We start from the raw sequence: 25,314 nt of genomic DNA, 5'->3' as shown, positions 1-25,314 counted from the left end.
ATGTGTGTATATATATTTCAGAACTGCTTTCTCCAATTTAGAAACTATCTTAACCAATCTTAATAGGCCCCTCTCTAGTACTACCATGAATTTAAACTGCTGCCAGTTAAAATGTATCTCAGAGTTGGTTGTGTTTGTTTCCAAAACGATTAATGCTAGTTGTACTTGCCACTGTAAATTAATTGCAATTTTTGTAATTTGATGAAATGTGAAAGTGGAAAGAAAAAGTTGATTTTACAAAAACTAAGTTGAATACTTTAGAGAGATTTAATAAAGGTGAGTTAATAATGCTATTGATTAGATGTAAAAGAGTCACCTGTAAAAGATTGGAGGGAAATTATAAAAGTCTAGAAGGATTCTACTGCTCTTGGGTTGTTTCATAACTGTTGTTAACTCTCAATCCACTCTGAAGAACCTGAAACTGGAAATGATAGCTGTTGCATTTTGGGTGTGGTTTCTGCAAGAAAAACAACACAGAACCGTAATCAGAGGACTGATCAACAAAGAAAAGCCTCTAGCCTAATAAAGATTGGCAGATGAATATATATTTATATGTTTTGATTTAAAATAAAATATATAAGTATAAAATAAAAAATATCCATGTATATATGATACCTTAACTGATGGTTAATCTTCTTCTGTAAACAATACAAAGATAAACTTTAACTCAGCCTATGTCCATTACCAAAATGCATTAACAAACTATCATTGAATAAATGGAATCTTACAATAAAAGTTTATTCCTTTTCTTTCATGGTTTCGATATTTAAATACCTCAAACAAGGAAAATGAGCCTTTGAGTGTTTTGAATTTGCTAAGCATATGTATATTGCACCTAGTCTTTGTTTCTGCACCTGGCCTTTATTTCTTTGCCTTAATCATACTGATAACTTTTAAGAATGTAATTGATTACCTATTAATTTCAACCAACATTATAGTTTCACTTTTATTCTTAAACATAACCACAGTTAAGGTTACTGAAGTGTACTTCTCAAGTAGAGAATATTATAAATTGAAAGGGTTTAACCCTTATTTTCTGAAATTCTCTTTACAATTAACTTCAGAACTTACCCAAGATACTTAGAAGACATCAGAATAATATTTAGTATTGCTACATGTTCAATATCAGTTCTTACTGCTCTATAAATTTAGCTGCAAGTATTTAATTATCAATAATAATATTTTTAAATTAAAATTCCATACTTAATAGTCAAATTGTCAGTGAACAATGTGGGACAGCAAGTGATTAAAGTGAGTAGGTAATAAAATAAAGTATAATAGAAGACAGTGATCCAATGGGGGAAAAATAGAAATGCAGTTTAAGATTCCCAGAATTTATAAATTAGATTCTTAAAGTAGATTTGATTTGTTGGATTTTAAATACCAGGTTTTGTACACATGCACAAATGTCTAATAACCAAATACAATGTCCATGGTCCCTACCTATAAATAGCTACACACCATTCTGTTACTTTCGTATTGCCGAGGAGGTAGCTTCCTGCCAGAGACATGTATAGTGCTTTGGGACATGGTTATTATATACAGCATCAGAAGTTAAGTCTTTTGGCCATCAGATAGGAGCAACAGGAAGACAAATTTTGGCTCAGTTATGAGAAGGAAACTTGGACAATTAGACCTATCCAAAAATGTGAAGTCCTATGTTTCCCATCACTACAGAGCCTGGAGAAATCATGAAAGACTTGTAGATATATTGGATGAAAATGGAACTTCTTAAATTCCTCTGTATGGCTGCCACAGAGCATTGAGTATTTCGTGCAAGCCAAGGGAGATGCTGTGGTACAACACCGCATCTCCTAGAGGAAGGAGTGTTATTTTATAATCTTCACAGGACCACCAGCCTTCCAAGCTCCATACCTGAGTTACATCAGCTCAGAGGAGCTTCTATTTTCTAGCACTTGCACATTTTCAACCCAGAATGAAACCTTTTTTTCTCTAGTTTTTAATGTCACCATTAAAAGAACAAGCAGTGGCCTTGTTCTTATACATGTTAGTCTTGCCTTCCATTTCCTTCCCTCCAACATTAAGAGTCTGACTAAGCAAATGACAGGAAATGAATTAAATATTCAACTCAGAAAATAAATTTTTTGGAACCAAGTATGTCTGAGTAAGACTCAGTACCCTCAAGGAGCTAGAAGTCTATGAAAGGAGAGGAATAAAGTAACTGTGCAAAATATCATAATGCTAAATTGAAGATTTGAAGTATTTTATGAATGGTAAAAAAGTGCTAATAGCTCAAAAGAACAATGAGGGAAATTGTTTTAAAACCAGGAAAGCATTTATAGAGAACGAAACATTTAAGATTTGGCTCTGAGAAATTTTGAATGGCAGTGATGGAATCAAAAGGAAACTGGAGCAAATGGAAGATAAAGAAGAACTGTCATAATTTAAAAGCACTGGAAGAATTGCGAGATATAAGACTGAAACAGCTATTTCATTATTTATGCCATTATAAGCAACACAGTCTTGAGAAAATATCGCAACATGAATTATTAACTGTATGCACATTTGCACTGATACTCTAGGGTCCCCAATTTCTCAGGCACTCTCATTCTGACAAACCAGGTACCTTAATATCTTAACTAACCTTCATCCACTCTCCTGTTGTCTTTTTAGTTTTGTTTTTGTCATCTGTGGCAGACTTAATGTTTGCCCTACCAAGTCTGTCACAGTAGAAACTGTAAAGCCAGACACTTGCTTTCGCAGCCTGCTGAATCTGGAAGTAGCCACACAACCCATTCCTGGCCAATGAGATATGAAGGAAAATCTGCTTAGGAACTTCTGTAAAACTTTTAATTAATAGATAAGGACAGATGGAACTGGGACTACCTCTTTTTCCTTTCTTCCTGCCTTCAGTATAGATATGATGTCTGTAGCTTTGGAGGCCTTCTTGCAACTACAAGGTTGCACTAAGGATGCTGGAGTAGAAAGATAGAAAAAACCTGGGACCTTGATATTATTGTTGGGTAAAGTCCAGGCTCCTTAAAAATAAACTCCTGTTTGTTTGCGCCTGTAATTGGGTAGTCAGTCACTTTCACCTGAAAACATTCGTAACTAATATGCAACATTTTTCCTAAATCTCTCCAGGCAATCTTACTTTTAAAAATCTGAAGATAAGTCTTACTTCTTGAGATGTGAATACTCAACAAACCATTGTTGAACATTTACTGTGCACCGAAGACTGTACTGTGTACCAGAAAGTGGTACAAAGATAAAACATGGCCAATGCCCTCAAGGAACTCATGTTTAACATGAAAAAGTGATAAGTGTTGTGATAGAGACTGGTACAAACCACAGAAGTACCATAGAGGAGGGGAAGATGAACTCTGGCAAGGAAATTAGGGGAGGATGCACAGAGGAAATACAATTTAAGCTGGTTCCAGATCCGTGAGCAGAGTTTACAAGGCAGAGAGGAAAGTGTTAGTAACTTTAGGCAGAGTTAATAGCCCGTGCAAATGCGGTGATGAGTTGAAGGAACGTGGCCTGTATTGGGGAAAAGCAAAAAGTTGCGAGTGGTGGGAATGTTTTTCTTTGTTTTTTTTGCGGTACGCGGGCCTCTCACTGTTGTAGCCTCTGCCGTTGCAGAGCACAGGCTCCGGACTTGCAGGCTCAGCAGCCGTGGCTCACGGGCCCAGCCGCTCCACAGCATGTGGGATCTTCCCACACTGGGGCACGAACCCATGTCCCCTGCATCGGCAGGCGGACTCTCAACCACTGCACCACCAGGGAAGCCCATGGAATGTTTTAAGTTTGCTTTTTTTCAGGAATGACTCTATTTTAAAATAAGACAGATTTTACCCCATGAAGATACTTGTATAATTAATAGAAGGTAGTTAATTTAAATTTTATCTCACTTGAATTTATGAAAATATTAACATGAGCTAATCAGTAGTTTCTCCTTAGATTGTAAACTCACATATTTAGATGTATGTGTTGATGTATGACTTTCTAAGCAAATTAAACCATTAAAATTAGAAGGAGATTGCCAAAAGTAAAAAATGTTTAAGCACTTTTGAAGCACTTATTTAGCTATAAATACTTAACATTTTTAGTTAAAAGTATTGTATACAATCATTAAAATATATCATTAAAGATCATTATCTCAAATCAAAGTGTACTTGAAAGTAGGAAACTAAATTTTCTTATTTAGGAAGTCTCAGAGATTTCAGTGATTCCTCCTTTTTTAATTCAAATTTAAATTTATATTCCTTGTGTTTATTTATTATCCCTCTTCTTTTCTGTTATTAATTAAAGCAGACATACAATTTTGGAGAGGTTTGCTCAAACTCCAGTCCTAAAACTTGCAATGTCCAGAGGACCCCAAATTCCAACGTAGTAGTTGGATTATCTCCTACCTACGTACTTTTGTTATCAGGATCCCCAAATATAGCAGCTTTTCTGTTTGTTCAGTAACTTAAGATAATTAAATGAAGGAGAAAGAAATACTTGGGGGCCTTATTACTAAAGCTGGATATGATGGTATAAAGCTAAGGGGAGAGTTGGCAGAATTGACATCTGATTTACTTGGAATCATTGTCTACATCAGTCAAACCAAATCAATATATAGAAATAAAAGTTGTTTATAATTGCATGTAAGTATTTGTATTCTGAATTATCAGAAATTATCATCATCACTGGTCAAATGAGAGATAATTCTCCTAGTTCTTAACTTCTTATGGTACCTATGATCTTTACTAAGTGCTGCTAGATGGAAAGATGCAAATAAGGGGTATGTGTTTGGGCCTTACTTGTGCACAGTGCCTGTTTACATGCTGTTTTGGAAGGTATGAGTCTATAAGGCATTTGCAGAATGGACTCTGATATATATTAATAGCCATATATATATATATATATATTTAAAATGTATGCATTTAAAAATAAGGTAGGAAAAACAATAGGATAAGTCATTTTAGAAACACTTTTTGCCCTCCCACTTCAAAGCAGATTTACCTAAAGTGATGGGTTTAGCACTCAAAAGAAATTTATTTTTATTGTACTGATTGGCAGATTTTATTTTTAAATGAGTTCAAGCTCTTTTAAAGAAGAGTATGAATTTACCTCTGTGTGGTCAATCTAAAGCAATGCTGTCAAGTAAGCTGATTTACCAGTGTGCAAAATTTGGATCCATTTATGTAGCTGTATTAGCCAGCTTGGGCTGCCATGACAAAATACCACAGACTGAGTGAATTAAATAACAGAAACTTATTCCTCACAGTTCTGGAGGCTGGAAAGTCCAATGTCAAGGTACCAGCAAGGTAAGTTTTATTCTGAGGCCTCTTCTTTTGGCTTGTAGGCAGCCACCGTCTCTCTGTTAGCTCACATGATCTCCTCTTTGTGCGCATACAGCGATGGAGAGAGGGGTCAGGATCTCTTCTTATAAGACAGTAATTCTATCAGATCAAACTACAGCCACACTGGGGGTTTGGGTTTCAGCATATGAATTTTGTGGGAACACAAACATTCAGTCCATAACAATAGCAAACTGTTAAGTAGGCAGTAATTAATATTTGAGAATTAATACACTGTTTACATTTGAAAGAGGTCTGAGTGCAACAGTTTACGCTCTGCACAGAAGTTGCTCTTTCAGCATTATTACAGAGTGACATAGAGGACGATCACTAGATTAGAAGTCACATTACTTTCCTTCCCTATAACTGACTCTATAACAAAGGTTTTTAACCTTTTTTGGTGTCAGTCTCCAATTTCTAAAGTAAGACAATCCAATAGAGAATTTCTAAGATCTCTTTCCACTCAAAAATTCTTTGATTCTGAGAGTTCCACTTCCAGTATGACCGAATAATCTCCTGACAGACTAACCATCCCTCATAACTCAATTATATACTGGCTGCCATATCAGTAAACAAAGGATGTCACAGTCATCAGAGATTGCAGCCACAGCCTATGGTGAGCTGGTGAGCCCTGAGGGAACTCAGGAAGAATACCTGCCATCTAGCAGCCATCAGACTGCAGCCACTCCCCATGGTGAGCCCTGAGGAAACTCAGGATGTGAAAACACAGGATACTGGCCCCAGATAGCTGAGGTGCATATCAAAGGAATGATTCCAGTGAGCCCAGACTCTTGCATCTCCCTATACACAGAAAAGTGCTAAATACCTTAACTTGGGATATCTGGTTTTCTTTAATTAACAATAATCTTTTGATGTTCCTGACTACCTGCTCTTTTTTGCAAAACTTCTATATAGTTTTCCTCCATTTCCTCTCGAAGCAGTTCCCTCAGGGTTACTTGAGATACTGCTTGAAGCATCCTGAAAGTTCCTGCCAAATAAAACAACTCTCAAAAAAAAAAAAAAGAACTCAGTTATAAACCCTGGGCAAAATAGAAAAACAACCACCTGAAGGCTCTGGAGAGTAAATAAAATCAGGCAGGTTCTGGACAATAGTCAAAACTTGGAAGAAGGAACAAACATGGCATAAGTTTCTTGTTTGTTCCACTTTCAGATTGAGGGCAGCACCCAGGGTTGGGACTAGCGTGAGGCAAGCAAGGCCTTCTTAAGGAGGCAATCACTCTTGTGTGCTGACTCTGCACTTGCATGAGCCTGAGAATGAGTACCTTCGTATATTTTGCACCATGGACACCTTGCTTGCCTCACCCTACTCCAAGACCTAACAGGACCCATGGGACAGTAAGACTCTGATAACCTGAAATCTCTATGACGTGTGGAACTAGAAGATGAAGTTTGAGGCAACCACCAGTGCCAGAAAGTGAGGGAGGAAAGCCTAGAGAGCAGACAGCCAGATACAGGGCCCCCAAATTCTGTATATAAACTCCACCCAACTCTCTGCCTGACCCCAAGCTCAGGGAAGATTGTAACAGCCCAGCCAAGGGGGGAAAAAAAACTGAACTAAGATTTGAGCCTGTGCCCAAGAGATAGATATATCCTACAGCGTGAGTCTGACCAAGTAAATTTCCTGCAAAATCAAAAATATCAACACTCCTCAGAGTAATAACAGAATTCAGTTTCTGCAGTGTAACATTCATACTTTCCAGAATATAAAACAATATTACCAGTGTAAAAAGAAACAGGAAAATGTAACCATTCTTAAGCGAAAAGACAATGAGCTGAGACCAACTCCCAAAAGATCCAGATGTTGGAACAAGGGCTTGAAAGTACTTGTTATAACTGTGTGCAATGAAGTAGAGGAAAATATATTCACAATGAATGCAAAGATAGGATATCTAAGCAGAGAAACAGAAATCCTTTTTTAAACTAAATGGTATTTCTAAAAGTAAAAAACATAATATTTTTAAAAATTAGAACAATGGTAGCCTGGGGAATGGTGGTAGGAATCAACTGGAAAGGTATCTTTCTGGGGTGATGGCAATGTTCTCTATCTTGATGGAGTTTTAGATTATACATTTGTCAAAATTCAGTGAATGTACACTTAAGATTTGTGCATTTTATTGTATGTAAATTGTACATCAAAGAAAAATTTCTAGGTAGTTGGGAACAACTGAAGAAGTCCCTAAATTAGAGAACTGCCTATAACCTGACAAAGAGACTGTGGTACATGACTATTGTCTTTGAAGTTCATTCAAAAGTGGTTATTGAGTGAATATATCCCACAGTGATGAGCATTCCAGGTAGAAAAACAGTATCTAAAAATCCACAGAAGGAAAGAAGTCAATAATTCTAGGAGGCTAGACACTAGGTGGGATTAATAGGACATGAAAATGAAAAAAAAAGATTGAAGCTGTATTTTAAAGTCTCTTTTTTTTTTTATGAGGTTTTTTATACGGCTGCCCAGAGAGATTTCCCTCTGCCTTTTAAAATTTTAAATTAAAAGGAATAGTTTACATATAATAAAATGTAAGTGTACAATTCACTGAGTTTTGCCAAATATATACAGTTGTGTAATACCACCATAATTGTATTACAGAACATTTCCATTACTCCAAAACTTTCTCATGTGCCCCTGTGTAATCAGTCCCCTCCATCACCCCTGGTCCCAGGCAGCCACTGACCTGCTTTCTGTCACTATAGTTTTGCCTTTTCTAATTTCATATAAATAGACTCCAAGTATGTAACACCTTACACTTAGTATACTGCTTTTGAGATTCATCCTTGGTGTTGTGTGCAATTGTATCAATGTTCAGCAGTATTTCATTGATTGATATTCCACAATTTATTTATCCAGTCACCAACTGATGGTTATTTGAATTGCTTTCAGCTGGGGCTGTTATGAGTAAAGTTTCTGTGCACATTCCAGTACGTGTCTTTCTGTAAGAAATGTGTTTTGAAAGGATTTTAAATGCCACACTATGGATTTTTGATTTTTTTAAGTGGTAATCAACTCTTCTGTGAGCACTAATAGTCTTTGAAGAGGAAAAAAAGCAAAGATCTTTTATCTTTTATTAGAGTTTATAATTCTTTAATCAGTATTGAGTTTATCTGACTGCATGAAGGCTGTTGTTTCAAAATTTTACCCGCTCTACTAATGTGTTTTTATTGCTTTTCTTTGCATATTTTAAAAAATGCATTTAATAAAAATTTAAACAAATCTTTTTAAAGGCAAATATCCAAAAGAGTTCTTGTTTTTATGATTTTTTCAAATTTTATCTGAAAGTAATGTGAGATCCTTAACAGATTTTCAGTTAATCACATTTTTTTAAAAATTTAAAGAGAAGGATGTTAACAGCAAAATGCTACATGACTAGGGACTAGTGATGCTTAGAGTTGCATTATTTGTCCTTAGGGTGGGAACATAAATGATCTTGACCTAATTTCATCTGCTCTGTGATAGTGTTTCTAAAATTGCATGTCTGTTGGTCCTCCACTATCCTGTTGTCAAAATCCACAAGTAACAGTTCTGCAAATATTTGTAAGAAAGTTCCCCTGGTGAGTACAAAGACCTTATAACAACAGTAAAATTTCAAATATGCTCAGGATTCATTGAACCATCAGCCCTCATGGAAAGCAGATTTCTTCAGTGGGTCAACAAATATTTCTTGGGTGCCCAGGATGTATGTGTGAGGCACTGTTCTGAATCTGGTCACCACTCTACCGGGCCTCAGATAGTAGTCACTCAACAAATGTGAGGAGAAAAAGTGTCGAGTAAAGTTTCTGACAGATCCAGAGCCTAGCTAGGTATAAGTAGCCAGAAGCACTGCTGAGAATGTTCAAGAGGTTACCATGCTGGACAAGCGTGAGGGAGATTTTGACCAGCTGGATCAGGGATAGCTTGGATGAGATTCCAAATCAGATTGATAGATGGGATCTAGAGATTTGAGTCCACCATCTCCAAGCTCACTTTTTCTGCCCAAGTTTACTGTGCCTAAATTTAAGATGCCATAATCCCTTTTATGTATTATCTCTCTCTCCCTTCTTCTGTTCCTATTTTCCTAATTCAAGTCTGTCAACTCTCAGGCAACTGTTAGTTGCAGGCAAATAGTAGTATCCATTTTAGACTACTCAACATATTGCTGGTACTCTTAACCAGAGGAAATCAAGCTTGCTTGACAGCAACTTTGCCACTTCTAATTACTAAAATCAGTCTTGCTGAATGGAGAAGAAAGAAGAGGCAGTTCATTTTTTTCCCTTCTAATACATGAATTAATTCATGTTCAGCAGCCACTGACCTCTTAATATCTTTATTATTGTAACAATAGCGGTGCTTTAAAGAAATCCTGTTTATCTTTGTACACTAAAGGGAATTAGGAACACACACACACTCTCTCACACACACACACACACACACACGTGACCTCTTTAGGCTGATTATGCAGAGGGAGATCTCATACTCTAGTGAAGAAAGCTTCAGCAGGTTTTATGCTGTTTTATTAGTGCACAAAATGAAGTTTGTTGTAGGTTATCGATTTTAAGCCAAACAAACCTAACCAGATCATTCCCCCAGCATCGTCTGAATGCCCAGAGACAACACCCAGTGAAATTCTGCATTCTCACCTTCAGTCTGGGTCACGGGATTGAAAGCTAGCTGCCTAAGAAAGAACATTTCAGCAGGCTTCTCGAATGTCTGCATATCAGAGTTCAAGGAAATCACCCCATGATTTTAACTGTAAAATACTGTAAAATTTCAGCTGTAAAAATCCTGACTTTTGCATCTGTTGGGAAAAGAAATGTAGAAAGTAAATGTTAGCTTTTTCCCTCCTCCTAACTGGGTATTAGTGTAGTATTTGCCCAAAAAGAGTGATAAGATAAAGAGGATTATGAACCACCAAATAACCTCTAGGGATATTTTTACCATGTTGTTCTTTAATATATTACAGCTTTTAACCTGCTCAGTGAATGACCTCTAATTAGAAAGGACTTATATCTAATTATATTAACATTTGAACTCCTAAATTTAAGACATACTAATATAAAAACATAAAATCTTCCTACATTATATAGTCATTTGATTTTTTGTTTGTTTGTTCAAATGATGATGTATGTAACCGTGTGTAAAAAATCAGATCACAGATCCTAAATTGTCTGTTAATATAAAGTTTATGCAAGTCTAATTTTAAGGAAAGTTTAAAGCACAATTCACAAAATCTATATAGGTTTTTAATAAATTATGTCCTTAGAAAGTTTTTATACTTAAAATACTGCATTATTTGGCTATTTACAGGTTACAACCATCTCTCAGTATAATAGGTTCATCTTTCATAGGAAAATTAGCTAGTAGTTCTTTAAAACTTGGCACTGCAGTTCATACCTACAAATTAACTTATACAATCGTAACTCTAACATTAAAATGTCTCTAAAATAGACTGCTTTGTGTTTAAGTATAAACATTATTTCAGTTTCTTTCAAAAGAGCATTTCTCTAGGTAATAAGGCAGAATTTGAAATGTTAAGAGTTTTTTTCTTTTGTTCTTCAGAAAGTTAAGCAAAATACTTTTGGACCATTTAAAAATATTGATTGTTGGCAATGCTAACAGGAATTAGGGAAATGGAAGCAGCATGACAATAGTTAAAAGCATAAGCTGTAGCACCAGATTGCTTGGGTTCAAATTGTGGCTGCACCATTTTTTAGTGTGACAATGGGCAAGTTACTTAAACCTCTTTATCCCTCAGTTTCTTCTCTGTAAGATGAGGTTAATAATAACACCTATCTCAAATGATTGTTAGGATAAAATGAGTTAATATTTTTTAAATACCTAGAAAAATGCCAGGCATATAGAAATCTCTGTGTAAACATTTGATAAACACATAGTTTATGATTAGGACAGTAATTCTCACATCATTTTAGACTGATACCGGTTTCATGTTATCATCTTTTGGATAAAACGATATTTGTATCCTTTGATTTTTGAACTTTCTATTAGGACCAGGGAGGTAAGATATAGGTTCCACGGTGGTTATACCGGACCTGGCTAGTACTGGCTTACAAGAATTCTGTGAGCTAATTGTGAAACATAATCATTATTAAAAATTAAAAATTGTATTACATTTTCAGTTTAAACATTTAAAAGAGGAATAAATACTCAAAACTTACCACTTCCTAATTATTTTCCTTATCTTTGTCATTGAGATTATTTATGTCTCATATCCGGGAATACTGTGTCATGGCTTACTACTACGTATTTCTTCCCAACTCTGTAGTCATTGACGTCACATAAGTAGCTTGAAATCAGTTATGGTAGGAGTATTTACACCACGGAAATCAGCAAATGCTACAAATTAGGGCTCCTCCTGCCCCCAAGAGCTGGTTGTTATGCATTTATCATCATACCACTCACTGAGGGTCAGAGTGTCCCACTGGTTTCTGTTATTCTTTTATTGGGTATTATCATGAGTGAAATAGAGACTATATAATTTCCTGTACTGGGAGAGGATTCTAAAAAATATCCCAGTATATTAATGGAGATTTCCCCTGTAGATAATTTAAACACCTTTCCTATATTAAGCATCCAAATTTCTCTATATCTCTAGAACCATAAACGAAGGAGAAGGAAGGAGCTATTATTTTCCTTACTCTGAATAATAATTGTCTCCTTTTGTATATATATCATATAGTTATATATTCTCTAATAAGAGTCTCACGATAACCCTGTAAGCTAGGCAAGCTGACTGCTATTATCACTATCATATAGACTCCACAAGATTATTATTTTCCCATAGTTTTTCAATTATAATTGAGGAACATTACATATAGATTCAAATTTTGTGACTGCTAAAAATTTCACTGTGATATATATCTTATTCTTTAGTGAAGCTTTATTAATTGTGAGTTAGATTCTCTCTTTCTTTCTTTCTTTCTCATAGCCACCCTTCCGCCCAAGCTCTTTCCCTCTCTTTTCCCTTTTTCTCAAGATATCAGATGCTAAAAGTTAAATGTGTTTGAGTTTTCATAACAACTACACTAGAAAATGTTTTTCAGATAAATTTGGTTATTTGAGCCCTCTGAGACTGATGGTGTTGTCTTTCTCTATTGTGTTCTTGGAATTCTCATTCTCCAGTGTTTCTCCCCATCCCAGCTCCTGCTATCATCCATGTGAGTCCACCACCTTTACTTTTCAGTTCTTTTTGTCCAATGCCCATTTTTTCCCACTTTACCATGGTCTTCCAATTCCACCACAAACCTTGGCACCACAGACAGTGGTTCAGACTCCTGACTCTCCCTCTCAAACCTCCTACCTTTCCAGCTCACTACATAGTTTATTTTCCTCAATAAGATCTCCTATTTTCTCTATCCTTCAGCCTCCACTGTTATTTTTACTTGTCTTCTTATTCAGCTTAAAGTCTGGGGTCCATTATTCCAATCACTCTTACACATTCCCTCAGCTCACTTGGCACTCTCTCCTTCCCTCCCGCTGTTTAACAAGACTCTGGGCCTCAACAAGCTCAGTCATTACCTTCTGTGTGATATACCCAAGTAACGAGCGTCACTGCAGTCACACGACCATAGTTCACTAGATTCCACTAGATCTCTTAATGTGTAATTATAATTATTTTAAAGCTCAATATTTTCTCTGGATCTGGTTCTGTTGGTGGTTTTATCTTTTGGCAATGGATCTTTTTCTCTTGCTTTTCTGTGTCTCATAATTGTGATTGTCAGTATTTGGAGGTACAGAACTGTAGAGACTGGGGTAAATGTTATTTAAACCCTGAAATGGGTCTGTCTCTTCTCTGTCAGGCCTTTAGTGTGTGTTTGCGGGGGAGGGTGGTTATTCACTCTCATTTGTAGGCAAGCTGGATTTGCATTTTGTTTCTAGGGTTCTATTGAGTTTACCACAGACTTCAAATTCCTCTAGTGCTTGTCTGCTGTTCTCTTGTGCTCATGTGAGGTCTGGGGTGCTGGGGGTAGGGGTTCTCAGTATGCCTGCCCCATCCTCAGCAGGCAGCAGGCTCCACACACCTGCATCACAGTGGACATTTACTGTCTGCTCTCTTGCCCTCTCCCAGAGTAGGCAGCTCAGTGTCAGGTGAGTGGTGCATGTGGGGAGTGAGGAGGTGTGGAGAGACTCTCAGCTTTCCTACTCTGGTCTCTGGGTTTCAGACAGGCCCCATGCCCAAGTCTCAGGGGTAGGACTTTCCCAGCCTTCCTGTCCCTCCTTAGTGGCAAACAACCCTACCTCCTACTAAGTGCTCAAGTGGGTTTCCTGCCCCGCTCCTTGTGGAAGTCAAACTCTGTGTCACATCAGTGCAGGATTCTGGATTTGAAAGGTTTCCTGCTCTCACCCCTCCATGACTTAGTGTCAGTGCAGGGTGAAGACATCAGGTTTTCTACCCACCTCACCCCACCAGGACAAATGAGGTTTTCGTGGAGTCTGGGAGGGACTGGGGGTGTGACAGTTTCTTGCCCCTCCCCCAGGAACAGATGACTTGCCTTCTGTCACTCAGATTCCTGTCCACATGTGGGAATGTCCCTTGTTCCTCCCCGAACTGCAGCCGGCTATTACTTCATATCAGAGGAGGGTCCAGGTCATGGATGATACTTCTGCTCCACCCTCGAACCTTTGCAGGTCCTGCATGAGCCCACACTACCCAGGGGCTCTCTCAGGTCTCCTGCCTACCCCTTGTCTTTCTCATGAGCAAAGAGCTGTTCAGGAAGAGCAGGCTCTCCTTGTGTCTAGGGCTCCCGGGGACACCAAACTATCATGCTAGCCCGTAAGCAGGCTTTACAAATTTATCACAGTTTTAGATATTTTCTTCCTACCCACTTTTATGGCAAGACTTCTTCCTGTGCTCTGCCACGAGAAAAAGAGTTCACGTGCCCCATCTTCCCTCAGAGGGGCTTGTCACCCTTTGGACTTCAGTTCACCTGAGGGTCAGCTCAGGTGAGGAACTTAGTCTCTGAGGAACTAAACAAAATTTTTTAAATTTTTTTTAGGTTGTGCAGCTTTCCGCACATATGGTGGGAGCAACATTCTCTTGCAGCTTTCTTCATCTTAAACAGTAGCATATCTCCAGCTTTCCTGTTAAGAAACTTTCAAACAATTTTAACATGGCCTACAAAACCCTGCATAGTCATATTTGCCTGTCTCTCCAGCTCACTCTTGTATCAGTCCCCTCCTAACTTACTCACTATTCTCCGGGAACAATGATTTCTCAGTTCCTCAAACATGCCAAGCTCTTCCCCATCCCAGAGCCTTTGCACTTGCTGTTCACTCAACCTAGTGTTCTTGCCCACGTCTGTACCTGGATAACTCCAGCAATTTCAGAGATCCTTCCTTCATCCTACATCCCTTTATCCACACTGTACATAAAGTACTTCCTCATTCTTTCTCACAGCTGGACAATATCCCGTTATCTGATATATAGTCTTTAATCAGTCCCCATTGGTGGTTATTTAGATTATTTTCAATCTTTTACTTTTACAATTAATAATCTTGTACATAAAGGTTATCTATAAGATAAATTCCTGGAAGAATTGCTGGATTAAATGGTCCATGGAGCCAGTTCAGCGTAGTGGTTAAGAGTCTGGGCTCCACTGCCCGCCAGCTGTGTAACCTTGGGCAAGTGATGGAACCTCTCCATGCCTGTTTCCTCATTTGTAAAATGGGGATAATAATAGTACCTCGTAAAATTGTTGTGAGGCCTAAGAGAGTTGGTACATGTGTAATGCAATGTCTAGCACATGGCCACTCCATTAATGTGAACTGTTGTTATTAGCATTTAAAATTTTAGGTAGATCTTGAAAAGTTTCTCCCCATACATATGTTATCATATGTATACTCCCATGAGTATGAGAATGACTGCCTCTTCATACCCTCAACACAGTGTCTTATTAAACTATCTTTTACTCTTTGCTAACATGATGAACACAGCCTCTCATACTAGTTTAATTTGTATTTCTCTTGTTAAGAGTGAAATTAAGCCTACTTTCATATGTTTAAGTACATTTATGTCCTGAATGTTCCACATGTTTCACAGACTCCTATTTGTCATTTCCTTTCTCTTACTGATTTGTAGGAGTTATTTATGTATTAAGGAGTTTAACCTTTGTCTGTGCTATGAGTTACTCTTTCATAGTATTCAATACTTTTCTTTCCTAGTACTTATTCCTACTTTTAATGGTGTCTTTATTTATGATTACTTTTTAATGTTTCATAAGACCAAGGTACATGTTAATTTGTTAATCATTATGTATTGAACACCAGGTAAAATGCTAAACACAGAAAAATAATCACTAAAAAAAATGATCAATAAATATTTAATGAAAGGGCCAAATATGACAAAGAGAACTTTCCTACGTAAATAGGCTGGGAAAATAGAAGGGAAACTATTTTGTATGGACACGTGATGAGTTTGGTTTTGGATATGTGGAGTGTTAGGTGACAGCCAGTGTTCTAAGCTGAATATGCACGAGACTCCTACTTTGGCAAAATACTCATGAAGAGTACTTTGAAACAAATGATCTCTGATGGAAAGAATGTTATGTGAGGGTTCATAAACAAATACTTCCAATCAGAAACAATAGTTGTCATAACAGTTTTAAAGCAAAGATGAAAAGGAAAAATAGAAGCATTATATATTTGCAAGTATAAAGATGTGGGGAATGTAGAAAAATTTTAATGCCTTGGGACTATAACGATTATTGAAAAGTATTTAGATAGTATGTTGTAATTATACCCAAATCACTTATTGTGAAGGGATGAAAATCTTTACTAAAGGACAATTGCGTCCATCATAGTTATATAAGCTTGTAGAAATCAAAAGAGCCCTTTTTCTATAAAGTAGGTTATTTGGTGTATCAATATATTGTGGTTTTTAACATAATTAATTGGACAGTGATTGTGTTTTCTATTACTGAACTATCACTGAAAGATAGTCGCTATCAATTTAGTCCCCAAGTCTGTTTTTTACAGACTATATTAACTGCATGAAGAAGAAGAAACCACTCAGTCTTCTAAAAAGAAATGCTATTTTTTCAGAACAGAGAATTTATCCTCAAATATTGTTCAATAAACAGGAATATCTTGATGGCTACAGTCATTGAATAACCATTTTGACTTATATGGATATGAATTGGTACCTTTAATAAGACCGTTGTGAAGTTATAGTCCTTGTTTACTAATTGTAAGAAAACAATCAGGGCAGGAACTCTATTTTGATGGCATGGGGATGCGGTATCCCAATGTCAATCTCAATTCTCAAATGATCCTATAGATTAAAAGATACTGTCTTTAAAGTATACATATTTTTGTCTCCTCATTAAAAAAAAAGACCTGTGAATTAATAAATTAGAAATATGGCTATAATTGCACTGAAGAGACAAGTCATTTAAACAAAAATCTTAGTCACATTAGAATGACTTTCTACTTTTAGCGTGTCTTTGCCCTATTGATCATCATTCCTGGCATTTCTGAACCTTTTTGTCATAAAAGCAGGGGTTTTGTGTACAGTCATCAGATTCTTCCCTTCAGGTGAGGGGCTTGTCAGCGAAAAATGAAGTGATCTGTAACAAAGGTGTAGAAAGTGTAAAGGCGATAAATCTACGTGAACTGCAGCAGCAGTTGATCATGGCCTGTCTGGCTGAGCGTGTGCTGGCCATGGTTACTATCGGAGATATATATAGTGTCACTTCAGGGGCTTTTAAGAAGCCAGTCATTTGCTTATGCTGAGTTCCCAGATATGCTTATTTTGTGCTTAAAATAGGAACATTTATTCATTAAGGGAAAAAAGAAACTCCTAGGTGGCCTGTGTTAATCCACAAAGGAAGTAGTTACAGAATTCTGGGCCAGGCTCTTATTTTATACAACTGTGTTAAAAGACTGGAGGTAAATATAAAGTAAAGCTTGTTTTGTTTTTCTTATAAAAATAACATCATTAGAGCTATTCTCAAAGAATATGAAGTGAATGATGATAGAGAAAGGTTTTATTTTGTTCATAGTTGCTGTTCCTGCATTTTTGCTCTGCCCCTTGCTGAGACTTGGGGAAATGGTTTGTTGTTACAGCTCAGTTACTTTCTAAAGAAGTAGGCTACCTGCACCAGGAGTCTGTTCTTTGATGTGTTAATGTTCTTATACTCATCAAAGGAGCCTTGATAAGTCAATACCAAAGACTGATCCAAAAGGTCAATTACAATCCTTTACAGCAGCCGTCCCCAACCTTTTTTTTTAAATTTATTTATTTACTTATTATTTTTGGCTGCATTGGGTTTTTGTTGCTGCGCGCGGGCTTTTCTCTAGTTACAGAGAGCGGGGGCTACTCTTTGTTGCGGTGCGAGGGCTTCTCACTGTGGTGGTTTCTTTTGTTGTGGAGCACCAGCTGTGGAGCATCAGCTCTAGAGCACAGGTTCAGCAGGCATTGCTGCGCGGCATGTGGGATCTTCCCGGACCAGGGCTCGAACTCGTGTCCCCTGCATTGGCAGGCGGATTCTTTAACCACTGTGCCACCAGGAAAGTCCAGTCCCCAACCTTTTTGGCACCGGTTTCCTGGAAGACAATTCCACAGCTTCGCTCACTCTCCCGCTGCTCACCTGCTGTGTGACCCGTTCCTAACAAACCGCAGACCGATACTGGTCCGTGGCCTGGGGGTTGGGGACCTCTGCTTAACAGTATTCAGGGGTGGAGCCAAGGGATGGAAACCCTTGTGTTCTAAAGGAGTACCACCCATAATTGGAATATAGAGAATGGGCTGCCTCAACCTGGGTCTGTTCTGTTGGTGAGGACAAAAATGTACTTATTTATAGAAATATGGCCAAATGATTGCTTGCTTACTTCAGTCTGCATCTCTTTATAGCTAACCAATTATTCTCAATCCCATTACTGAAATGGAAGCTGAGTTTAGCAAATTGGCCGTTAACATTTAATGCACAAAATTCTTAATTAACAAAATAAAATACTACAATCCATTGTAAATCACTTTGCTAAATTTTAGACTTCATAAGGAATTTTGTCTTGTCCAAGAGCTACTTTCAAACTGCTTGCTGATCTGGTACTCATATGTCGATTCCCTGTGGAGCTGAGTGAAAGAATGTAAAGGGAGCCGATTAAAGAAACTTTGAGCCCGAATAGACAAGCAGAGGCCATCTTGTCCATCTTTCTGCCGCCAGGAAAAAAACATCCCCTGCACCAAAAATTTTTGCTTGAATCCTGCTGACAAAAATGCTCACCGGGCTTCCCTGGTAGCGCAGTGGTTGGGGGTCCGCCTGCCGATGCAGGGGACGCGTGTTCATGCCCCAGTCCGGGAGGATCCCGCATGCCGCAGAGCGGCTGGGCCCGTGAGCCATGGCCGCTGAGCCTGCGCGTCCGGAGCCTGTGCTCCGCAATGGGAGAGGCCACAGCAGTGAGAGGCCCGCGTACCGAAAAAAAAAAAAAAAAAAAAAAAAATGCTCACCACATGTAAATGACAAGTCACGATCCATTTAATGCAACTAAAGCAGATTGTTAACTGTTCAAGACTTATTTATTGTGTTCTAAGATGCTGAGTATGAAAGCTCATCTGAATTGTTTTAATTCCTCCTTTCTAGACAATTATTTTGTACAAGAAATGTACTCAAATAATTGTAAAGCTGTGGGAAATTTGTGTCCAGAAAATAAAGTTATCTTTATCATCTTATTAAATGTATTTTTGGTTTCCTTTCACTCAAGGTCTACCTTACGGGTGGGAGGAAGCTTACACAGCAGATGGAATCAAGTACTTCATCAAGTAAGTACAAGCATCTCAACCAAGTAAGCAATTTTCTTCACATCTGGAGAGAACCTGGAAGTTGCAGAATAATCAGTAATACCAAGAAACCCTCTTGGAGGTTACAAAAATTAGTAACAAGAAGTGAAACTTCACCATTTTCATTTCATGTGATTTAAATGCTAATGTCAGATATTATTTAGAAAAAAAAAACCTAATAATTATTTCAAGGGAAACATCAAAAAATTGGAACAGGATTGTCATTTGAACCTAAATGTTGGCTGCCTCAATTCACTTTTGGCTAAAAGTATTAATATTTATGCAAAGTTAATATCTAATGAAAAAGTCTGCTTTGTCTCAAAATTTATTAACAATAATAGTAATAATAATCAACATTTTTTCATGCTTTGCAGTGTACACAGTTCATTTATTCTGCAAATTTTTTTTTTTTTTTTGCGGTACACGGGCCTCTCACAGTTGTGGCCTCTCCCGTTGCGGAGCACAGGCTCCAGACGCACAGGCTCAGCGGCCATGGCTCACGGGCCTAGCCGCTCCACGGCATGTGGGATCTTCCCGGACCGGGGCATGAACCCGTGTCTCCTGCATCAGCAGGCGGACTCTCAAGCACTGCGCCACCAGGGAAGCCCTGCAAATATTTCTTGAGCATTTGCTGTGCACCAGGCAGTATTCCATACCTTGGAGATACAGCAGTGAGATATACAGACTATATATATTCTATATATTCTCTGATATCAAGGAATTTACTTAATAGTGAGGAAAAACATACAATATATAACTGAGGAGATAAATGAGACAGTATATGAACAAACCTCATCTCAATGGAGTCTCAGAACATCCTTCATTTATAGATGAAAAAAATAAAAGCCTAGAGTAGTTGCCAAAAAATCCACAGCTAACTAAGTCACCAAGCCAGAAGGGAACCCAAGTCTTCTGACACTAGGATTCTCTCTAGTATACTAGACTGTTAGAGACCTCTCTTTGAAAGCCTCAACAGAAATACATTTTCTAGCTGCTGGACTGGTTAATTTTACTCTGGACATGGCAATCTGGTATACTTCCACTATGTTCTGAGTAGCTCTTTTCATGTCAGAGTTGGAGTTATGAGAACACAAGGGGGATTCCCAGCATCCTCTTAAAATCCCACGAGACTTCCTTATATGACCCTTTTTTAGCAAATGATACTTGGTATGCATTTGGGGAGGAAAAGAGAGATGTATCCTTGCTGTTCTTTCAAATGTGCAAGTATTTTTCAAAGCAATATCCACATTTTGGATTCTCAAACTCTGTGACTTTACACAGTTTCCTCCATCTCTCTTCATCTCAGTTTTCTCATCAAAAAATAAGGTGAATTGTACCTACTTTATAGAGTTGTTAAATGTTAAGCACCTAGCATAAAATTTGGAACACAGTAGATACCTAATAAAATAGTCATCATTAATTTACAACATGGAGAAAACATCATGGTGGAAAAAAGAACAGGAAAAATCGTATGACCATTAAAGACATTGAAAATTCAGAAGCTTCATATTTTGAAAAGATTTAAGGAAAAGCTAGGGGTAAACCTGGCAAAGTATTTTCTTGATTTTTTTTTTCTTGTGGTCTCTAGCAAAAAGTAATTAATAAAGCAAAGGTGTAGTTTATAATACATGAAGGAGAAAGGGACTTTTGGAGCAAAGGACCCAGGAATTCCATGAACAGATTACATTTAGCGCCATACTATTCACTTCCCAAATCATAACTCTTCTGGAAGGAAAGTTTCACTTCAATATGCTGTATTAACTATGTTTAGTTCCTGAGAGATTTGAATCACTGTACTGTAGGGGTGACAAGAAAATGAAAAACCACATCCAAATTTGCACTGGGTTTCTTTCTTATGTTCACGTTGTAATGGATAAGGGGAGAGATGTGGGAATGGGGGCGGCGGGGGGGCGGTGATGCTCAACAGCCAGGCATATGTTAGGGGTATTTTTCTACGCATTGTATTCTCTAATCTTCTTAACACTGTAGAAAGTGGGCATCGCTCAGCTCTTAATAGGACGATATTATGATGGTGGTGAGCTGCATCCTGCCCTCAGCCATGCCTGTCTCCTAGAAGGTCCCCAAAAGAAATGCCCCATCAAAGGAAGGCAAACTGGCATTCATTGTAAACCCAGGTTCTGAAGTCAGAGGCCTTTGAAAAATGTCAGTAAATGAGTCTGGACCCTGTGGGGAACTCTTTCACCAAGGCTTAGCCTTAGCCATCTGTCAGTATCCTAACCCAAAGCTGTGTCAGAGCCTAACCAGGAAAGGAAAGGATAAGGGCACCATCACCAACTACCAAGGAAAAGGAGGGAGAAAGAGACGTGAGTGTGAGTCAGAGAGTGAGCATGTCCCATTGCCTGGTACCCAGTGGTTTAAGCCACTGTCCTTTGCTGACTGGAACAGTAGCCTTGGGCTGGGCTCCTACTATAAGGGAGAACAGCATCCTAGGAGAAGAGAGAAGAGAAGTAGTAGCAAGCCCTTTGACTGCCCTGAGATCTAACTCAGTCCCGTAGAAGGAATGGAAAGCGGCACCACATTTGTATAATCCACTCCAGTCATAGAAAATAATGTACACTCTTTAGGGAGTTATCTTCCTTGACCTTAATCTTGACTCCTAAGGAAAGCAGAAAAGAGGTAAGATAGATTTGTTAAAGGACAGTGGTGGGCATCCTTGTCTCACCATTACAGTTGGAGAAACTGTGGAAAAGAGGCTAAACTCATCCAGGTCAGGCCGTAGTAAAATTTCAGAGCCAAGATACAGTTCCAGGGTTGTCTGAGTCCAAAGCCATCCCCCCAAAACACACACCCACGCTGCACCATCTCCATCTCCTTATTTTAATGTAGCATGTTTACATATGACAAGAAAGATATTTTAAACTGATCTTGATTTTGTTAGAATTCTATACTTTATTCATTTTTAAATAGCAGAATAGAAACTTAGTTCTAAGCACAAGTAGTCATCTCCTGGAGACTAGAAAGGTCAAACAGTAAAGATAAGAAAATCTAACAATATACCAGTGTTTTCTTTATCTTGTCTCATGGAGGAATGGACTGCTTACCATGAGTTGGCTTTTTTTTTTTTTTTGCGGTACGCGGGCCTCTCACTGTTGTGGCCTCTCCCGTTGCGGAGCACAGGCTCCGGACGTGCAGGCTCAGCGGCCATGGCTCACGGGCCCAGCCACTCCGTGGCATGTGGGATCTTCCCGGACCGGGGCATGAACCCGTGTCCCCTGCATCGGCAGGCGGACTCTCAACCACTGCGCCACCAGGGAAGCCCGAGTTGGCTTTTTTGCTAGTCATTAACCCCATTCAAGCACCAACATTTATTTTAGTTTAACTATTCTTAATGGAAGTCTTATTTTACAAGTATTGTGTGCTTTCCTGCCTTCTTCTACTGAGGCCCCTGAACAAAATCATTATAAACATCAATCTTATACATAATACAGTGAGTTCTGCAGGGTGACGTTAAGCTGTATAAGCTAGAATAGAGACACAGCTGTCATCTCTCCCCGATCTCAACATGCCTGGCCATCTCCTCATCTCCATTCTCCTTTTCAATCCTCTACACACTTCACCATCTTCCCCAGGAGTTTATTTGAGGAAGACAGGATGCCAAATAATCAGACTAATTTGAATTGCTTGTAAATAGTCCTGGAGTGTGCATCTACAAGGGTTTATATGTGAGTCAAGTGCATAAGTTCTGGTGCAGGTGGATTTGATTCCAGGAAGGCCATCTGGTATAAGGAAAAGAAGAGCATGGGCTTTGGATTTGGAGAAACGTAGGTTCCAATGCTGGTGTCTCCACAGAATAGCTGAATGACCTTGGCATGTTTACTAAACCTCTCTGGGCTTTAATTTCTACGTATAGAATGGAAAGAATATTAGCCCTTCATAGAGTTCCTGCCCAGAATGAATGAGCTTATGTATGTAAAAAGCCTATCATAACACCTGACCCAAAGTAGACACTTTCAGCCAAGGTTAGGCCTCTTCACTTGCTCCTAACATTTTGATGAGGGTTTCCTCTCAGCTCTTAGCTGCCTTCAGATAGGATGCCAAATAAGTAATGTCTGCATAAGCAAGCATCCACTATATGTCTTTCTTGGAACTATTTAGATTTTTGTTTTTTCATCCTCTCACTACCCCAACCAAACTTTTGAGCCTGGCTAGCCTGTGTTAGCTTTTGGGTAGGAGTAGTTCATTTACCATGTGAATGGTAATTTGGGGGCAAGAAATAACAAGTAATGAACTCAGTTCATTGCCTCTGTCACCTTTGCTTTAAAAGAACAGTGACTGAGATCCCTCTTCCAGAACATTGGAGGAGATGCCGGTCTGTGTACGTATACACAATGTCTGAGGTTGACACCTGTCACTATCTTCCCGGAAACTGAATTGTTAAATCTGATGGAAGCCAAGCCTTGGGCAAAGGAATAACTGTCAGTGCTGTCCCAAGAATGCCTAGACAAAGACGGTCTTCATTGAATATTCCTATCCACCCACATGTCCATTGCACACCCATTAATACTGTGTAGTCATCTACTTACCTTCTGACACAAGAGAAGAAAGCATTTTATCTTGTGTAAACAAACAATCAAAATATTGGCATTGCTAGAGCCAGTGTCTCATAGAACTAACAAAAGTATACATCTATATATGTGTATGTGTATACACCAATATGTGTATGCACATATGCAAATAGGCAGGGCTTACTCACTTGCTATATAAATACCAGTGCATTCAAGGGAAAACTTTCTTATTTTCTCCTTAGAGAGAGAGTTGCAGCGTTCTTAAATTCAATGACAAAATGCCAGTTATCTTGATAGCGCTGTAATGAAATTATCTGGTAAACCTGACCATTTTACCACCCAACTTCCTATCTTCCCTTTGCAGTTATATACTATTACAGATTTATAACAATCTTTTGATATGATTCCACTTTAAAAGTTCATATACTTTATATGTATGTTATATAATTTAACAGAATTATTATGAGCTATGTTTGAGAGTAAAAATGAACTTAATATTACAAACTAGACATAACTGCTACGTTGCTTTCGTTGAACTCTTTTTTTCTATTGAAGGTTTCAGATTCACTGTGATCACTGGCCATGATTTCATGTATTAATTCTCTATTGCTGCTTAATAAATTTCCCCAAAATTTTGCAGCCTTAAACAATAAACATTTATTTTCTTACCCAAGTTGCAGAGGGTCAAGAACCCGGATGTGGTTTCGCTGGATCATTCTGACTCTCTCTCGATGTGGGTTTCTCATAAAGTTGCAATCAAGCTCTTAGCCAGGTCTGGGAATTGAAGAGTAGTTTAATGGGGCTGGAATATTTGTTCCAGGCTCACATGTGAGGCTTCAGTTCCTCACCATAAGTGGACCTTTCTCCATCCATAGGGCCATAGGGCTGCACAAACATCGCAGCTGGCTTCCCCCACAGCAAGGGACAAGAGAAAAAGTGAAAGCAAGAGAAACACCAAGATAAAACCTGTAGTGTCTTTTATAACCAATCTCAGAAGTGATTGACATACCTTCTGCCATATGCTACTGGTCAAACAGAGCACCCTGGTACAGTGTAGGAGGCAGCTATACAAGAGTGTACATGCCAGAAGGTAAGGACCACTGGGAGCTATCTTAGAGGATGCCTATGACAAGGCTGTTTCACAATGTACTATATATAATATATTAATCAATAATTAAATTATTATACATATATTATATACATCTCTATAAACGATACAAAAATCTCAATATCATATACTTGCTTCAAACATTATATTATACTGTTGGTGATTTTTCAAGTAGGTATATTCATTGGTTTTTTATTTTGTTTGTTTTTTTAAACATCTTTATTGGAGTATAATTGCTTTACAATGGTGTGTTAGATTCTGCTTTATAAAAACGTGAATCAGTTATATATATACATATATATGTCCCCATATCTCTTCCCCCTTGCGTCTCCCTCCCTCCCACCCTCCCACCCTCCCTATCCCATCCCTCTAGGTGGTCACATAGCACCGAGCTGATCTCCCTATGCTATGCGGCTGCTTCCCACTAGCTATCTATTTTACATTTCGTAGTGTATATATGTCCATGACACTCTCTCACTTTGTCCCAGCTTACCCTTCCCGTTCCCCATATCCTCAAGTCCATTCTCTAGTAGGTCTGTGTCTTTATTCCCGTCTTGCCCCTAGGTTCCTCATGACCTTTTTTT

General features: G+C 38.3%; 1 protein-coding gene across 4 annotated transcripts in view; it reads left to right on the top strand.

The window, feature by feature from the left end:
* STXBP4 (syntaxin binding protein 4) overlaps positions 1–25,314 on the top strand; it is a 182,774-nt gene that overhangs the window by 138,812 nt on the left and 18,648 nt on the right. For all 4 annotated transcript variants that reach the window (XM_030881608.2, XM_030881607.2, XM_060291045.1 and 1 more), the window contains one exon: positions 19,021–19,078. In XM_030881608.2, coding sequence (XP_030737468.1) covers positions 19,021–19,078 — 58 coding nt within the window. The remainder of the gene's footprint in view (positions 1–19,020; positions 19,079–25,314) is intronic.

This window comes from Globicephala melas, chromosome 20, assembly GCF_963455315.2.
Source record: "Globicephala melas chromosome 20, mGloMel1.2, whole genome shotgun sequence".
Classification (NCBI taxonomy): Eukaryota; Metazoa; Chordata; class Mammalia; order Artiodactyla; family Delphinidae; genus Globicephala; species Globicephala melas.
Note: the sequence above shows the minus strand (reverse complement) of the source record. Positions and strands in the feature narration are given on the sequence as shown.